We start from the raw sequence: 19,012 nt of genomic DNA, 5'->3' as shown, positions 1-19,012 counted from the left end.
TTCATGCACGTTGCGAATGTTGCCGTGCCAGTTCCTGGATACCAAACATTCTCAACCGCACGAAAAATAGCTAGAGGCGGCACCCTAGTGGGACATACGTGACAATGATATTATCCCTTCCTTTTCCTCTAAACGTATTTGTTTTAAGTCAAATTTATCTCGCACTTGTAGCGGCCGATTTTGTATTGCATTCGCACAATGGCCATCGGACTACAACAAAAGGAAGCACAACAATTTAATCAGTTTGTTTTGAAAAATGAGTTTAAGACAATTTTCTATTTAGTTCACAGCCAACGGTATATCATCTATTTGGGGTGCTACAATTCCCTAATGACCAAATGGAGTCGTTGCCGACATACCGAAAAAACACAGATCCTTGTCGTTCTCAGGAGAACCATGCTTACTTTTTTTAATAATGGTGCCAGTCTGCAGCAAAAGGCAAGCTGTTGGTGGAACCCAACAAGTCAGGCAGTAGGTATGGTGGGAAATTGACACCTCAACTTCATGTCCATTTCGCTCCACTTGATCGGCTAAATTCCATCAGCAGATAGACACAAAAAGCTGGGGTAACACAGCGGGACAGGCAGCATCTCTGGAGAGAAGGAATAGGTCACGTTTTAGATCCGCAACGTCACCCATTCCTTCTCTCTTGAGATGCTGCCTGTCCCGCTGAGTTGCTCCAGTTTTTTGTGTCTATTTTCGGTTTAAACCAGCATCTGCAGTTCTTTCTTGCATGAGTTAAATCAGCAATTTGTTTTTCTTTTACCGGTACTGACCTCCACGGGATCTGTAGGAGCAGGGCTGGCAAAATTTGGTGAGAGTTGAGAGTTAAGAGTGAGAAATTACGGGGGAAGAATAGCGACCGGGGGGGGGGGGGGATATAATGGAGCGAATCGTTTAACTTACACTTGAATGCAACATTTATGGCAGATGGAGGAGATAGGTGTTGGGGAAAGAGAGGAAAAGCCCAAGAGAAATGCATGGAAAGGGATATTGAAAAAGACAGATGCTGGAATACTGAAACGCATGTCAAAACATTTAAAAGGTATAAACACAGAGCAAATAGGTGCAGGAGTAGGCCATTCGGCCCTTCAAGCCAGCATTGCCATTCAATATGATCATGGCTGATCATCCAAAATCAGTACCCTGTTTCTGCTTTTCCCCCATATCCCTTGATTCCGTAACCCTAAGAAATTTAAACATGGGAGGCTTTTTATAGTGAAAAAAAACTGCATGACATAATTTTTGTCATGTGATGATTTTTCCACACGTCGGTAGTCGTTGTTGGCTCAAGAGTAACTCGGGAGAGGAACTTGGAACATCCCAGAAATGAGAAGTAAACAGCAAACTTAGACATACACTTGGGAACTCATTGAAACTCGTAAACATGAACTTGGAATCTCGTAGAAAACCACGAGTTTGATTTTTTCTTTAACTCGGGATAACTAACTCGTGGGTGGACTCGCACTGTGGGACAGGGCTATTAAATTGGATTAGGAATGAATAAGGTTAAGCTAAATTATATTCCTAATTACATTCCACAGCTGAGCCAGGCTCTGATCAACAAATGTAGCACATGAATGATCTTAGTATAGTCCTTTATGGAAATCAGATTATAATTCATGCTGTTGTGCATATATATATATATGCATATATATATATATATAGAAAAAAACAGAGAAACAAGTCGGACTTACATCACTGTTCTGCACAAATAAATTAATCAACCTTACCCTTTGACTAGCAATGTTACAAAATTTTGAGATTTAAAAAATTAAGTCTGTAATTTATCCCATCAGATAAAGCATAAAAATAAGTTTAATTTGACACCTAATTCACTTTCATATCTCAAGTATTTAAAAAGTTATGGCCATTTTCATACTCGGAAATTAGCAACTTGTTCCCTATTGATTTTCTATGGACATAACAAAAAGCTGTGATCATGGACAGTCAAAAGGCCATAACCTTCTTAAAAATTAAGAGAACTGAATGAAATTTTCAGTTATCGTAGATTGAACCATTCTGAAACAAACATAAAATAATCTAACTTGGATGACCTGAAATTAAAGCATATAATTAGTTAGTTACCCAAGTGTAGCAAATTTCAAACTTCAATTACTAGATCTAAACATCTATCCATTTCTTAATAAATGATTAATGTTTTTAAATAGCCCAAGTGTCCAAATAATATTCATAATTAATTCACAATAAAACATGATTTTAAAATCTCATTTACATTAATTTATAGGCCAAAAGGAAGGAATTTAGTGTTCAATTGCTGTAAATTAAAGTCAATTTTAAATCGGCTTTCTAGTGGGTTCCTGGGAACACGCTGGTTTAGAACGTTCACATTGCGCTGGATTTGTGCCCTCAAATGCCCAGAAAAATACTGCGGGATATAATTTAGCTACTCGCTATAGAAAACTTTATATACAGGGTTCTTAAGAAGCCCCTTTTAATGTAAAAATAAGGTACATACCTTTAATTGTTTGCTTTATAAAACCCTGGGGCTGCGAGAGGTTGCGGGTTGAGAGAGTGATTTTTAAACTACTATAACTATTATACAAGGCCATAAAAACTAATAATACCTTTTGCGACGGGGTCTTTCAGCGATTTTCCGTTAATGATTTACTAGGCTGAACATTTTCGATTGCAACAGCCTAGTAAAAATCGCGTTTTAAACCCGCCCCCTCTAAACAGCGCCAAAATTGCGCACACGGGGCTGGGACAGATTCTCAGACACGATTCAGGTAGGTTTTGTAACATACCTACTTTGACTATAGAACAAGACAAAAATAATGCCACATATTCAATCATATATGGTTCAATGAAATTAAGATATATATGTAAAAAATACAGTGGCTTGCAAAAGTATTCATACCCCTTGAACTTTTCCACAGTTTGTCACGTTAGAACCACAAACGTAAATGTATTTTATTGGGATTTTATGTGAGAGACCAACACAAAGTGGCGCATAATTGTGAAGTGGAAGGAAAATGATACATGGTTTTCAATTTTTTTTACAAATAAAAAACTGAAAAGTGTGGCGTGCAAAAGTATTCAGCCCCCTTTACTCTGATACCCCTAAATAAAATCCAGTGCAACCAATTGCCTTCAGAAGTCACCTAATTAGTAAATAGAGTCCACTTGTGTGTAATCTAATCTCAGTATAAATACAGCTGTTCTGTGAAGGCCTCAGAGGTTTGTTAGAGAACATTAGTGAACAAACAGCATCATGAAGCCCAAGGAACACAACAGACAGGTCAGGGATAAAGTTGTGGAGAAGTTTAAAGCAGGGTTAGGTTATAAAAAAATATCCCAAGCTTTGAACATCTCACGGAGCACTGTTCAATCCATCATCCGAAAATGGAAAGAGTATGGCACAACTGCAAACCTACCAAGACATGGCCGTCCACCTAAACTGACAGGCCGGGCAAGGAGAGCATTGATCAGAGAAGCAGCCAAGAGGCCCATGGTAACTCTGGAGGAGTTGCAGAAATCCACAGCTCAGCTGGGAGAATCTGTCCACAGGACAACTATTAGTCGTGCACTTCACAAATCGGGCCTTTATGGAAGAGTGGCAAGAAGAAAGCCATTGTTGAAAAAAAGCCATAAGAAGTCCCGTTTGCAGTTTGCCACAAGCCATGTGGGGGACACAGCAAACATGTGGAGGAAGGTGCTCTGGTCAGATGAGACCAAAATTGAAGTTTTTGGCCTAAATGCAAAACGCTATGTGTGGCAGAAAACTAACACTGCACATCACCCTGAACACACCATCCCCACTGTGAAACATGGTGGTGGCAGCATCATGCTGTGGGGATGCTTTTCTTCAGCAGGGACAGGGCAGCTGGTCAGAGTTGATGGGAAGATGGATGGAGCCAAATACAGGGCAATCTTGGAAGAAAACGTGTTAGAGTCTGCAAAAGACTTGAGACTGGGGCGGAGGTTCACCTTCCAGCAGGACAACGACCCTAAACATACAGCCAGAGCTACAATGGAATGGTTTAGATCAAAGCATATTCATGTGTTAGAATGGCCCAGTCAAAGTCCAGACCTAAATCCAATTGAGAATCTCTGGCAAAACTTGAAAATTGCTGTTGACAGACGCTCTCCATCCAATCTGACTGAGCTTGAGCTATTTTGCAAAGAAGAATGGGCAAAAATTTCAGTCTCTAGATGTGCAAAGCTGGTAGAGGCATACCCCAAAAGACTTGCAACTGTAATTGCAGCGAAAGGTGGCTCTACAAAGTATTGACTCAGGGGGGCTGAATACTTTTGCACGCCACACTTTTCAGTTTTTATTTGTAAAAAAATCTGAAAACCATGTATCATTTTCCTTCCACTTCACAATTATGCACCACTTTGTGTTGGTCTATCACATAAAATCCCAATAAAATACATTTACGTTTGTGGTTGTAACGTGACAAAATGTGGAAAAGTTCAAGGGGTATGAATACTTTTGCAAGCAGACAGTACCCGTAGTCAGGATCAAATCTGGGTCTGTGGTGCTGTAAGGTAGCAACCCTACCATCGTACAACGTGCCATCGTGCCATCCCATTAAATTATTTTTTCTGTAATATATTTATTATGGTGTCACGTCAATAAAGAAGAACACAATTCTGATTTCTGCCCTTAGTAAGATAACACACATCTCCAGTCATTGTGTTTTATGGTTGATTTTCAACCTCTTCAGTCTGAAGGTCTCGACCGGAAACATCACCCATTCTTTCTCTCCAGACATGCTGCCTGTCCTGCTGAGTTATTCCAGTTTTTAGTGTCTATCTTCAGTTTAAACCAGCATTTGCAGTTCCTTCCTACACTCTTTGTTAAGCGAAACAGGTTAAGCTATTAAGCTATTTTTATATTATTCACTTCAACTAAAGGGCCTGTCCCACGAGCATGCAACTCCATGCGGCAAGCGTGACCTAACGTGGTCGCTTGAGCCGTACGGCCTCGCGGGGCCGGTCCCACTTCAATCGCCAGAGCCGTATGGAGTTGTGCAGAGCTGGTCCCGACATCGTGTAGGGCTCCGAAAAACTGACCGTGTTCAAAAATTCCGCGCAGCATCGCCCGCTCCGCAATGGAATCCAATGCTGCGCCGCCGCTAAAGCTCTGGCCGGTCTCCGGCAGAAAAGGCTGCGCCAATGCAGTTGGTAGGCCACGAGGGGGGGAGTGAAGATGTGGCTCGGAGAGAAGACACATCCTCGATCAGGTAGTGACTCAGAAGACGGTTTACCTTTTCCCCACATAAAAAAGACTAAAAGACTTCAAATACAAAACTTTAGACAGACTAAAAATAATACAAAGGATGAAAGGACAGACAGCTGCTGGCGAGGCTGCCACTTTTGATGGAGCCACCACCTATGGTGAATGCATAGTCTTTTTCCCGGGATATGGGATTGAAGAACTAGAGGGCATTGGTTTAAAGCAGGGGTGTCAAACTACTGGCCCGCAAAGGGGTCCAATCCAGTCCGCGGGATGATTTGATGGTAAAAAAGTAGATTAGTTTCTCCCTGCAGATGGTGTGATAGGTGAGACACGGCAGTGGTCGCAGCACCAACCTTCCCAGAGGCACCGCTCACACCTCCCACCCTCACCTCCAGCATCTCCATGCCCGTCGGCCAGTCCGTCCAAACCTCATGGAGTTTTAACCCCGGCCTGGAGCGGTGAGTGGGGGCGTCGTGCCCACCTCCGAAGCCGTGGGGATAAATCTCAGGCTAAGGTTCCACTCTGTTGCCGATCCCCCGGTCACTGACCACACCTCCCCCTGACCCCAGCTGGACACAGGTCACCTGGGCCGGCCCGCTTTCCTGGGGGGGGGGAAGAGAGGGAAACGGTCCCCAGGCATCACCAAGACTCTGCTCACCCCGGATGTTGGCGTTGCTTCACTCACACACAAGGTTTAAAGGTATCAAAGGTATTTTATTAGTCACATACACACTAGGTGTAGTGAAATGCTTATTGCCATTTTGCAACACATAAAGAAAGAACAGACATAACATTAATAAGAGTTTTAAACATAAAAAACATCCCCCCACAATGGTTCCCATTATGAGGGAAGGCACAAAGTCCAGTCCCCAACCCCAGTTCACCCATAGTCGGGCCTATTGAGGCCTCCACAGTTGCCTCTACGGAGGCCCGATGTTCCAGGCCGTTCTCGCCGGGTGGTGTTGCTCCGGCGTCGGGAGAGTCGTCTCCGCGGCTTGAGAACCCTGGAACGGCCGCCTCCGTACTGGAGGCCGCGGCTTCCGAAGCCGACAAGGCCGCGCCGGTTGGAGCTCCACTACTGGCGATCTCGTCGCGAGATCCCAGGCTCCCGGTGTAAAGTTCGGCGCCGCCTCCCGCAGCTGGCCGCTCCATAGACCCGCAGCTCTGCGATGTTGTTCCCGGCGGTTCTTCAGCTCACCGGAGCTCCAGCGCGGCGACCCAGGCAAGGCATCGCCCGCTACACGATAGCGCTCCAGTGCTGTGCCGCCACAAAAGCCGAGGTTCTGGGCGGTCCCCGACAGGAAACGCCGCTGCTGGCCCGCTGGTAGGCCGCGAGGACGGGCCAAAGCTGCAGCCCGGAGAAAAACTGCCTCTCCGACCATGTAGGGACCCTGAAAAGTAGTTTCCCCCCCCACCCCCCACATAAAAAAAAAGTCTAGACCTCCAAACAAAACACTTTAACTAACTAAAAATAAAAATAAAACGGTGAAAAGACAGACAGCTGCTGGCTGGGCAGCCATACAGCGTCCCCTCAGATGATATGGGCCAAATGCGACTAGTTTAGATGGGGCATCTTGATCTGCATGAACAAGTTGGGATGAAGGGCCTGTTTCCATGCTGTAAGACTATGACACATTGTAGAAACGGTGCAATTGCTCTAGCGAGGATCCAGGAACGATTTATGAACAAATTGGCAGGGTTAGAATATTTTTTTTCACTTTGAAGAAAGATTTGATAACTGGGATTGTATTCTCTGCAGCAACGGAGGTGAAGAAAAGACTAAAGGGCCTGTCCCACGAGCATGCGACTCCATGTGGCAAGTGCGACCTAACGTGGTCCCTTGAGCCGTATGGCATCGCGGGGTTGGTCCCACTTCGATCGCCGGAGCCGTATGGAGTTGTGCGGAGCTAGTCCCGACATCGCGCGGGGCTCCGAAAAACTGACCGTGTTCAAAAGTTCCGTGCGGCAACAGCCTGCTGGCCAGCAGTCGCCCCAACACCATACACACCGCCTCGACGGGCGTGCGCAGCATCTCGACGCAGTACGCAGCGTCTTGACGCTGTACTTCACACGCGAACTTCCCGCGGACTTCGCTTGAACTTCACGTCTCACTCGACCTCCACGCGGCCCCCGCTTCCGGTTTGATCACGCTCGCCGCATGCAGGCGCATGCTGGTGGGACCGGCCCAGTACGGGGATCACTCGACCTCCGCGCGGCCCCCGCTTTCGGCTCAGTCGCGCTTGCCGCATGCAGGTCGCATGCTCGTGGGACAGGCCCTTTAAGGCGATTATTTGGTAAGACCTGCAACCTTCGGCAATGACCTTCAACTAGCATCGTAACCGGCTTCGACTAAAAAATTACCGATATTTAAAACAGCAACCTATTTTTAGTGGCGGCCGGTTTTGAAATAATCGCAGGAACATAGAAGCGGAAACCACTTTCGACCATTAGGGAGACCGACAAATACCTCCGGGAACCGCACGGAAACCTTGGGTGGGGCGCAAAGTCCCAGAGGTTTCCGTTCAGATTTCCTAAGTGGGACAGGGGCATAACACTGAACACCGTTCAGGTGTGGTCTTCTTACCAGTGACAGACTGTGCAGCAAAGGTTCATTAGAAATATGTGAACTGTGAAGAGGATGTTAGGAGGTTGCAGGGTGACCTGGACAGGCTGAGTGGGCAGATGCAGTATAATGTAGATAAATGTGAGATTATCCACTTTGGCGGCAAAAACAAGGGGGCAGATTATTATCTCAATGGGGTTAGGTTAGGTAAGGGGGAGGTGTAGCGAGACCTGGGTGTCCTTGTACACCAGTCACTGAAAGTTGGTGTGCAGGTACAGCAGGCAGTGAAGAAAGCTAATAGAATGTTGGCCTTCATAACAAGAGGATTTCAGTATGGTAGTAAAGAGGTTCTTCTGCAGTTGTATAGGGTTCTGGTGAGACCACATCTGGAGTATTGTGTACAGTTTTGGTCTCCTAATTTGAGGAAGGACATCCTTGTGATTGAGGCAGTGCAGCGTAGATTCACGAGATTGATCCCTGGGATGGCAGGACTGTCATGCGAGGAAAGATTGAAAAGACTAGGTGTTGTATTCACTGGAATTTAGGATGAGGGGTGATCTTATATAAAATTATAAAAGGACTGGACAAGCTAGATACAGGAAAAATGTTCACAATGTTGGACGAGTCCAGAACCAGGGGCCACAGTCATAGAATAACAGGGAGGCCATTTAAGACTGTGAGAAAAAACTTTTTCCACCCAGAGTTGTGAATTTGTGGAATTCCCTGCCACAGAGGGCAGTGGAGGCCAAATCACTGGATAGATTTAAGAAAGAGTTAGATAGAGCTGGGCTAGTGGAATCAAGGGATATGGGAAGAAGGCAGGCACGGGTTATTGATTGGCGACGATCAGCCATGATCACAATGAATGGTGGTGCTGGCTCGAAGGGTCGAATGGCCTCCTCCTGCACCTATTTTCTATGTTTCTTGAAAGTATCCAGAGAACCGGTCTGACTCGCAACTCAGTGAGAAAAAGTGTTTCCTCGTCTCCATTCTAAATGGCTTACCCCTTATTCTTAAACAGCGGCCCCTGGTTCTGGAATCCCCCATGCTCTGGATCTTGGGGAGTTCCTTCTCTACTCCATACTTAGCTCTTGCCATCACTCTGATATGTTAATCTTTGTCTCATCTGTCCACAAGACCTTTTTCAAGAACTGCGATTGCTCTTTTAAGTACTTCTTGGCAAACTAACCTGGCCAAACTATTTTTGCAGCTAACCAGTGGTTTGCATCTTGCAGTGCAGCCTCTGTATTTCTGTTTCTGAATTCTTCAGCAGACAGTAGTCATTGACAAATCCATACCAGACTCCTGTAGAGTGTTTCTGATCTGTCAGACAGGTGTTTAGGGATTTTTCTTTATTAGAGAGAATTGTTCTGTCATCGGCTGTGAGATCTTGGCCTGGCAGTCCCTTTGCGATTCATAAGCTCACCAGTGCTCTCTTTCTTCTTAATGATGTTCCAAACAGTTGATTTTGGTAAGCCTAAGGTTTGGCTGATGTCTCTAACAGTTTTATTCTTGTTTCTCAGTCACACAATGGCTTCTTTGACTTTCATTGACACAACTTTGGTCCTTATGTTGATAAAGAGCAATAAACGTTTCCAAAGGCGATGGAAAGACTGGAGGAAAGACTAGGTGCTGAGAGCTCTCTTATACCTGCATTAAGGAGGCAATTAAACACACCTGAGCAATTACAAACACATGTGAAGCCATGTGCCCCAAACATTATGGTGCCCTGAAATGGGGGGGGGGGGGGACTATGTATAAACACTGATGTAATTACTACATGGTGAAACCAAAGTATAAAAATACCCTTTAATAAAATCTGACAATGTGCACAGTAATTGTGGTGCTCTGAAATGGGGGGGGGAAAGAGAGGACGAGATGGACAATGTATAAATACTGCTGTAATTTCTACACTCTGAACCCAAAATGTATAAAAAATGCCTTTAATAAAATCTGACTATGTACTTTAACCACATGTGATTTTTTTTCTATTACAAATCGCAAATTGTCGAGTACCGAAGCAAATAAGTAAATGAAGGGTCTTTGACCCAAACATTACGGAGGGCACAGTATATCACTGCATTATTTAAAAAATGTATTGCCTTAAACTGGCCATCAGATACACATTTACATTTCAAGAATATATTATACATCTAGGAAGAAAATTCTATTGCAATTCCAAGACAAATCTAAAACAATATATTCTTTGACAGAACAAGCTACATTTGGAAATAAGATAATTTACAATAACATCAGTTCTCAGTTTACTGGAGTCAGCATCATTCACTAATTTTACTGCTATTATTATTAAACAACAATGAAAATCAACATGAGAAACAGTTCTGCTGAAAGGTCACAAAAAACAAAAAAAAAAATGATTCACATGATATGGTTAAACAGGCATCATCTTTACAATCTTTTAAAATAAATCAACAGAAAACATTCAAGCTAAGTGTTTATTCAAGCCTGCAGTTCATAAATAAATTTTAGAGTTTGATTACAATAGATTAATTTTAACACCAACTTATACAATCATTAATCATACACAATTTTGCATCATTAACACATCTAGGTTTATATGTATTAATATTGGAACACTGTATAACTATAAGAAAAATGCTACTTTTAAATTATGTTTTCATTAACATTGCTATTGAATTGATTTGACAAATGTGATTATTTCTTAAATGAGAAAATATCTTAAATTTGGTTTCATGCCTTTTATTGGGTAACATTGGACATAAATGTTGATTCAGCAGGAAGATTAATTTGATGTACATTCAGGGTGCTCCTGGATTTTGCCATCCACCAATAGCAATTTCTAAATGTCGAGCCACACCGAGACAAAGATGGTCATAATGGTGATTGGCTACAAGCTGAATTCCAAGTGGCAGCCCATCTTTACTCATTCCAAGGGGGCACTGGGTCACTGGCAGTCCAAGCACGTTAAAAATTGCTGAAACAAAAATTTACAAACGCAAGTGATTATAGAACAGAGAACAGTATAAGCCCACTATGTTGGAGCTGAACATGATGCCAAAAACAACTCTATCTGCCTGTACATAATCAATATTGCTCCATTCCCTGCATCTATCTATGTGATTATCCAAATGTCTCTTAAATCTCACTAGTGTCTGTCTTCAACCACTCATGGTAGCACATTCCAAGCACTCACAACCCTGTGTAAGAAATCTTATGAAGGTTGGCTGGTCACCATCTCGGTTTGATTGAAAACCATGTTTTGCACATCTCTGGTACAAAGAACACAGCAGAAAAAATCAACTCTCAACTCAAAGTTCCTTCGAAGTTATGAACCATTGATATAACTCAAATGATTGCCAAATGCTCATTTGAATTTGGAGTCGAGACCTTGTTTTCTGTTGTGTTACTTGTGTGCTCTGATGTACAGACTCTAATTTTCAGGGAAATCTGAGAAGATGTTCAGTCAATCCATTAGTCCAGGTTGCACAAAACAACACTACATAATAATTACACACAAGATGGTTAACTTATCTATATTCGCACTTCAATAGAGTACTGATGGTCCATTTTCTCATCTCTTAGTTCTTCAATCTGAAACCATGATAATGGAAAACTGCTTTTCAACCAGTCCCTGCAAACCCGCTTTGTCCCTGCCTGCTTCAAAGCCTGTATTGTCCCTGCCTGATTTTAGCTCTGCATTCCTCACCATTATGCCAGATCTACTGCACTCCAAACTCTCCAAGTTGACTGTGCCTGAACCCCTCTGTCAGTGGATCACCAACTTCCTGACAGGAAGCAGCATGTGAGGCTGGGAAAGCACCTCAGACCCGCAGACCCTCAGAGCATGGCCAGGGTGTTGTGGGTCGCTCATGATGCTGGCTGTCTTCTTATAAGGCAGTATTATAAGGCAGTATTCTTTGAAGGCAGTGAGGTCAGTACACATAATGGACTGGGTTCAGCACTTTTTTTTGCAAACTTCTTTGTTCCTGGGCATTTAAGTTGCCAAACTATGCTGTTATGCAACCAGTCATAATGCTCTCTACCTTACACCTGTAGAGGTTCAAGAGATTATTCATCGATGTGCCGAATCTCCTCAATCTTCTAAGGGGTTGATAGGCTTGATTTATGATTGTGTCAATGTGATGGATCCAGGACAGATCTTCAGGGATAGGCACCTCCAGGACCTTCTTGTTGGCTCTCTCCACCACCAATCGATCGATGAAGATAGGTTTTAGGATCCTCAGCCTTCCTCTTCTAAAGTCAACAATTCGTTCTTTGGTTTTACCGATGTTCAGAGCAAGGCTGGTCTGGCAACATTGTCAGCCGACGGACCTCACTCCTATTCTCTGACTCATTGTTCATAAGTTCATAAGTGATAGGAGCAGAGTTAGGCCATTTGGCCCATCATTTACTCTGCCATTCAATCATGGTTGATGTATCTCTCTCTGCTAACCACATTCCCTTGCCTTCTCCCCATAACCCCTGACACCATCTGAAATGCGTCCAACAATGTGCTGTTGACAGCAAATTAAAAATGTTGGAACTGTGTTGCACGACACAGTGATAGGTATAGAGTGAGTAGAGCAGGGGACTGAGCAGAGGTCTGAGGTGCTCCTGTGCTGATGGTTATTGAGAAGCAAGTCTGGCTACCAATTCGCACTGATTGTGTTCAGTTGATGAGGAAGTTCAGATTCCAATTGCAAATGGATGCGCAAATGGACACAGTTCGCTGAGTTTGATAACCATTTTGGAGGGGATGATAGTGCTGAAGTCAATAAACAACAGACTGATGTGTGTGTTTTTATTGTCTATGTGGTCCAGTGCAGAGTGAGTAGTCAGCCAGCGTGATCATGTTCTCCACTGATCTATTTTGGCAGTAAGCAACATAGTGGGTCCAGTTTCTTGTTGAGGTAGCAGTTGCTATGCACCATAACCAAGCTCTCAAAGCACTTAATCATCATGGACTTCAGTCGGTCGGTAACACATTGAGACATGTCACCTTGCATATCCTGGGCACTGGTATTATTGACCCAGACCGTAGTAATGCGAGGTTGAAGATGTCTGCATAAACTCCATACATCATGTAGCTTTTCAGAAAATGACGAGGAACATCTTCAGGGCTGGACACAGTGCAAAGGTGTATTCTCCTGAAGGATCCTTTGGTATTGGCCAAAGTAACCATGTGGGCCTGGGAATGCACATTAGTGTTCTACTATGGAATGCATTAAGCATGTCCATGAGTGATGTTTCACTGTCACTTCAGCTGCCCCCTGGCATGCAAGTCATGCAATAGGGCTAATCCATTTAAATGGACTAATAGCTTGTCAGCTACAACACTGATTGCGTTGTTACTTTTATCCAAATAAGTTCAGAATTACTACATTAGATTTCTTGCCGTTGGGCGGCTTGCAAATTGTTGCCGCAGAACGGCGCCGTATTGAAATGAATATTTTCTCCTTACAGTCAACCTCTCAAAATACAACACCTCACGCTTGCTTGTATAAAATTACATAGAATAGAATAGAATAGTTTCTTTATTGTCATTGTAACATGAGCCATGTACAACGAAATTTAAAAATGTCAGCCAGTCAGTGCACCATTCAAACATTTCTAAAAGCTAACGATACATACAAGGTAAAATATTAAAAGATAAAAAACTAAATAAATATCACGAAAATAGCACGCATAAACACCCAACCCTCCATCCTTCTGTCGATTTCACAGTGTGCCACAGTCCCTTAGTATGTCTCGCCCCTGCGTTCCTTGGCGGCTACATTTAGTGCTTTTATAGCAGTGGGGTAAAAACTGTTTTTTAGTCTGTTCGTCCTTGTCCTTGTAGATCTGTACCGTCTGCCTGACGGCAACAGTTCAAACAGGGAGTGTCCGGGGTGGGAAATGTCCTTTATGATGCTCTGGGATTTTTTGGTGCAGCGGGAACTGTGTAAGTCCTCCAAGGTAAGGAGAGGGCAGTCGACAATCCTCTGGGCGTTGTCAATGGCCCTCTGGAGCGCTTTCCTCTGAGCCGCTGTGCAGATGGTGTACCACACGCATACACAGTATGTTAGTATGCTCTCAATGGAGCACCGATAAAAGGACAGCAGCAGTCCCGGAGTGATGTTATTCTTCCTGAGCACCCTCAGGAAGTGCAGTCTCTGCTGGACCTTTTTCAGCAGCGCAGTGGTGTTCACGCTCCACGTCAGGTCCTCCTCAATATGGATTCCCAGGAAGCGGAAATCCGCCACCCTCTCTACACAGTCCCCTCTGATAGTCAATGGTACCATGTCCGTTTTATTCTTCCTGAAGTCTATTATTACTTCCTTTGTCTTTAAGGTGTTGAGGAGCAGGTTATTTTCTTCACACCACACTGTCAGCTGCTCCACCTCATCCCGGTAGGCGTACTCGTCCCCCCCGGAGATGAGTCCCACCACTGTAGTGTCATCCGCAAATTTGACAATGGTGTTGCTGTGGTGGGCGGGGGTGCAGTCATGTGTGTAGATGGTGTAGAGCAGGGGGCTCAGTACGCAGCCCTGTGGAGAGCCGGTACTGAGGCTGAGGGCCGTGGATGTATGATGGCCCACTCTGACTCTCTGGCTGCGACCCGACAGGAAGCTATTTATCCACGTACAGGTGGAGTGTGGAAGTCCCAAGTCCCCCAGTTTGTCCACCAGTTTGTGGGGAAGGATGGTATTAAAAGCAGAGCTGTAGTCCACAAAGAGCATCCGCACGTAGCTCCCCCGCTGCTCCAGGTGAGACAGTGCAGCATGGAGAGCTGTGGCTACAGCGTCCTCTGTAGATCTATTTGCTCTGTACGCAAACTGGTGGGGGTCAAAGCTTCGGGGCAGGAGTGATGTGATATGACCCCGGACCAGTTTTTCAAAACACTTCATCACCACTGGTGTGAGTGCGACTGGCCGGTAGTCGTTGAGGCTGGAGATGTTGGTTTTTTTTTTGGGCAAGGGGACTATGGTGGAGGACTTCAGACAGGGTGGAACAGTGGACTGGGCCAGAGACTGGTTAAAAATCCTTGTAAAGACTCCAGCCAGCTGGTCTGCGCAGTCCTTCAACACGCGTCCAGAGACGCCGTCAGGTCCAGTAGCCTTCCTTGGATTGATGGCCCGCAGCGTGCGCCTCACCTCATGCTCCTCTATCTTGAGGGTTTGGCTGCTGTGGACCATGTGCTGTGATGTGGCTGTCTCGGGTGGCTCCACTTCAAAGCGAGCAAAGAAGTGGTTCAGCTCCTCTGCCAGCGAGGCGTCACCTTCAACAGCTCCAAGGTTGGTCTTATAGTTGGTGAGATACTGGATCCCCTGCCACACCTGCCTGCTGTTATTACTGTCCAGATGGTCCTCTATCTTCCTCCTGTAGTTTGATTTGGCCTCTCTGATGCCTCTCTTCAGGTTAGCTCGGGCCGTGCTGTATAAAGCCCTGTCGCCAGACCTAAAAGCGGTGTTCCTCTCTTTCAACAGCCGCTGGACCTCCCGGGTCATCCAGGGCTTCTGGTTGGGGTAGACCCGGATGCGTTTGTCCACTGTGACCGTGTCCATGCAGTTTTTAATGTAACACAGTACACTGTCTGTGAACACCTCCAGGTCCCGGTGTTCAAACACCTCCTAGTTGGTCCTGTCGAAACAGTCCTGCAGCTGCTGAGAAGCACCATCAGGCCAGGTTGTGATGGTCTTTGTAATAGTAGGAGCGGTTTTCCTGAGGGGGGCATATGCAGGAATTAAGAGCAGGGACATATGGTCAGACTGGCCCAGGTGTGGTAGTGGTCTAGCCCTGTAGCCCAGCTTGATGTTGGAGTAGACCTTGTCCAGGGTGTTAGCTCCTCTTGTAGCACATTTAACATGCTGGTAGAATTTGGGCAGCATTTTCTTCAAGTCCGCGTGATTAAAGTCCCCTGCTATGATGTGAACACCGTCAGGATATATACTCTGTTGACTGTTAATGCTACCATACAAATGACCGATAGCCAAGTAGCATTAGCATCCGGTGGTATGTACACAGCAGTTATCATGACAACAGTAAACTCTCTAAGGAGGTAAATGGGCCTGCATTTAACAGTCACATACTCCAGGTTCGGGGAGCAGTGACTGTCCACAATCACTGTGTTTGTACACCAGGTGTTGTTCATGTACACACAGATATACATCTGCCATTTCTCGGGCCATTTCTGTAGATCTATATCCTACTTTATACTTTGACAGATTTCCTCACAGTCTGTGACACCAGCAATTTTAGCGTTATACGTATATGTACTAACCAAGCCGTCAACGTTTACATCCAAGTCATTTATATATATCACAAACAACAGAGCAGATAGATTCCTGCAGGATTCCACTGGTCACAGACCTCTAGCCTCAATATTGTCCTTCCACAACAACCCTCTGTCTTTATCAGTAAGTTAGTTCTGAATCCATGCGACCTAGCCACTGTTAATTCCATGCATCTTAATTTCCTGAATCAGCCCACCATGGGGGACTTCATCAAAGGGCTTGCTTAAAACTGCATAGACAACATCCACCACCCTATCCTTATCAATTATCTTAATCGGTTCCTCAAAAAAAACTCCAAGTTAGTAAGACATGACATGCCGTGTAGTCACGCTGACTGTCCCTAATTAACCATTCTTTTCCGAGGCTATGAAATTAAATTTACACATATTATTTGTAAAAACCTTTGAAGAGTAGGATCTTTATTGAGTGAAACATCTCTAATTATCTAACAAACTAATAACCCAACGCATACATTTTGTGTTAAAATGAAACATGCCATTTTGATCAAGAGAACAGACGTGCTTTGATATTATTAATTTGGTCTTTGACATTCCAGTTCTTAAACATAAAAATATATCAGTTAATCCGGTACTACCAGATATGATAATTTTATTTACTAACCACTTCTAATATTATTTACATTGCAGTTAAAATCAATTTTTCCATAATTCAAATCGCTATCCCCTCTCTTCTCATGTAAAAAAAGATTAACTTCAAAAGCTACTTGAAGTTAAACTATGTCAAATGAACCCATGCAAAATGGTTCAATGCCAAAAAGCACATATTGAGTGACTATAACTTTGAATAATCTCCAGTCGAGCATCAAAAAATCCTGGAATTATCCAAGAAGCAGTGAGATAATGCTTTTGAGCATTGTCAACAATTCTTGCCAATTGTTTCCCCCCCCCCCCATTAAATACTCAAGGTGAAATGGAAAACCAAGAACGATTTCACTTTAGTCGAAGGCTGGAACACCAATGTACACACAAAAAGGTGTGGTGTGAAGACAAAGAACTGCAGATGCTGTAATTTTGAGCAAACTGATTCAATTGGGGGTGGGACAAAGCTTGGCAAATGATGGGTGGCTGGCTATTCCTCCCCTCACCTGTATAGACCTATCACTTGCCAGGCTTTGTCCCACTCTCTAACCTCTCTTTTCCAGCTTCCTCCCATTCCCCCCCATCTCCTATTTCAATCAGTTTGAAGAAGGGTCCCAAACCAAAATATCGTCTGACCATTTCCCTTCACACTTGCTGCCGGACTTTGTTTTATTGCAAAATCTGAAGTGTAGATATTAGGCTGAATCAATCCAACTGATTTAAACTAAAAAACACTAATTTGATGGCAGTCTTTCAAAACCATCTCTCAGTTATGGTGCCTCCAAAGCTGATCAAAAAGAATAAAAGATGAAGTAAAACAAAACTTTAACTAGAACACAGTAAACAAAGAATAAATAATTGTGAAATATACTTTGCCTCTTCATGTAAACCACACACTGCTATCCAGAGAAATAATGGCAATTATTTTAAAAAAATCTTGAATGATGTACGTAATCTGCATGTCTGAAACTAGTAATTTGTCCAATTAATTTCCCTGGTAGATACTGCAAGTAAGGCACAGTGGATACAGACCTAATTAGGACAAATGAAAATAGCTAGATAGGTGAAAATATTCCCATGGACATGATGGGCTGAAAGGCCCATTTCTACTCTACAATGCTATGACTATACCTAGGTTTGAAATGAGGTTGTTTGCACTTTTGAATGAGTCCAACTTTGACAGATTTCTAAACCAAAATTACAGCAAAATAACAATGACTTTTATCTGCTTATCAACTCTTTTTTTTCAAAAAAGGTGACCAAATATACGTTCTTCATTAAAATAATTGACATTTTAAATATACAACATCTTATATGTTTATTATAAATGTAAAAATACTCGGTTCTCTACAATTTACCTGTGTACGCAAAGTTGAAAGGCATAAATTTAGGGTGATGGTGTCTGGGTGCAATTTTTGGATGAGATGGGTATAAAAATATACCATCGTCACCAAGAAGACTGCAAAACTCAGCTTCAAGACTCTGGCACATGCTCATCAACTTAGCATTATTGCACTGATTTATCTTGGCCAAATCCTCCAAAATAGCAAGACCTATATTGAGAAACAAAACATAGTACATCAGGACATGTTTATGTTCCAACATTCACATAATTTATAACAGAATTAACAGCTTTCCAAGAGATGCCGATGATAGAAAATATATAATAGGATTATTATGACCAATTGAGTTGATTGCCATGAAAGCCAGCAAATTCAATGATTTTGATTTCCAATACCACAACTAAAATCATCATGTTAACTCCAATACTTAAGAAAAATTATGAAGCAAACTATTTGTTATATATAAAGTAAAACATTCTTTAGTTTACACAGTTCTTGAATAAGAGTACTGATACAAACTGAAAAACAAATATTGTAACATTTTAATCTACAGCTTCTACAACTATCAAGAGTATAATGGAGAAGAGAATCTGCCGACGCTAGAACCTGGAGCAAAAAAACAAAGTGAAGGAGGAACTGAGGGGGTCTGGCAGCAACTGTGGAGGGAATGGACAGATAATGTTTTGGAGTGAGGACTTCTTCAAACTGATTAATCGTCTGTTCATTTCCTCCACAGAAGCTGACGAACCTGCTGAGTTTTTCCAGCACTTTGTTTTTGAATCAAGTCTAATGCGCCTGTCCCACTTAGGCGATTTTTAAGGCGACGGCCGGCTGTAAAAACCGGTAACTGTCAGACACACACACACACACACACTGCTTCCTTCCGAGTTAAATTTACAAGGTGCAAAGACAAGGTAATACAGATACACCCCACGATGAACTGGAAGGTTGGCGCTGTAATTAAGACGGCTAAAGCAGTGTACGGTAAGTCCTTTAAAAGAGAGAGGGGGGGGGGGGGGGGGGGGGGTGAAAAGGAGCGGAGA

At 43.5% G+C, this 19,012-nt stretch overlaps 1 protein-coding gene across 1 annotated transcript in view; it reads right to left on the bottom strand.

Moving 5' to 3' along the window:
* Positions 1–9,701: 9,701 nt before the first annotated feature.
* LOC129702247 (fatty-acid amide hydrolase 2-like) overlaps positions 9,702–19,012 on the bottom strand; it is a 39,424-nt gene continuing 30,113 nt past the window's right edge. Inside the window, exons 10-11 of the mRNA XM_055643921.1 lie at positions 17,985–18,179; positions 9,702–10,728 (exon numbers count right to left, since the gene is read on the bottom strand). Coding sequence (XP_055499896.1) covers positions 10,553–10,728; positions 17,985–18,179 — 371 coding nt within the window. The 3' untranslated portion in view covers positions 9,702–10,552. The remainder of the gene's footprint in view (positions 10,729–17,984; positions 18,180–19,012) is intronic.

Source organism: Leucoraja erinacea, chromosome 12 (genome assembly GCF_028641065.1).
Source record: "Leucoraja erinacea ecotype New England chromosome 12, Leri_hhj_1, whole genome shotgun sequence".
In the NCBI taxonomy this organism is placed as follows: Eukaryota; Metazoa; Chordata; class Chondrichthyes; order Rajiformes; family Rajidae; genus Leucoraja; species Leucoraja erinaceus.
Note: the sequence above shows the minus strand (reverse complement) of the source record. Positions and strands in the feature narration are given on the sequence as shown.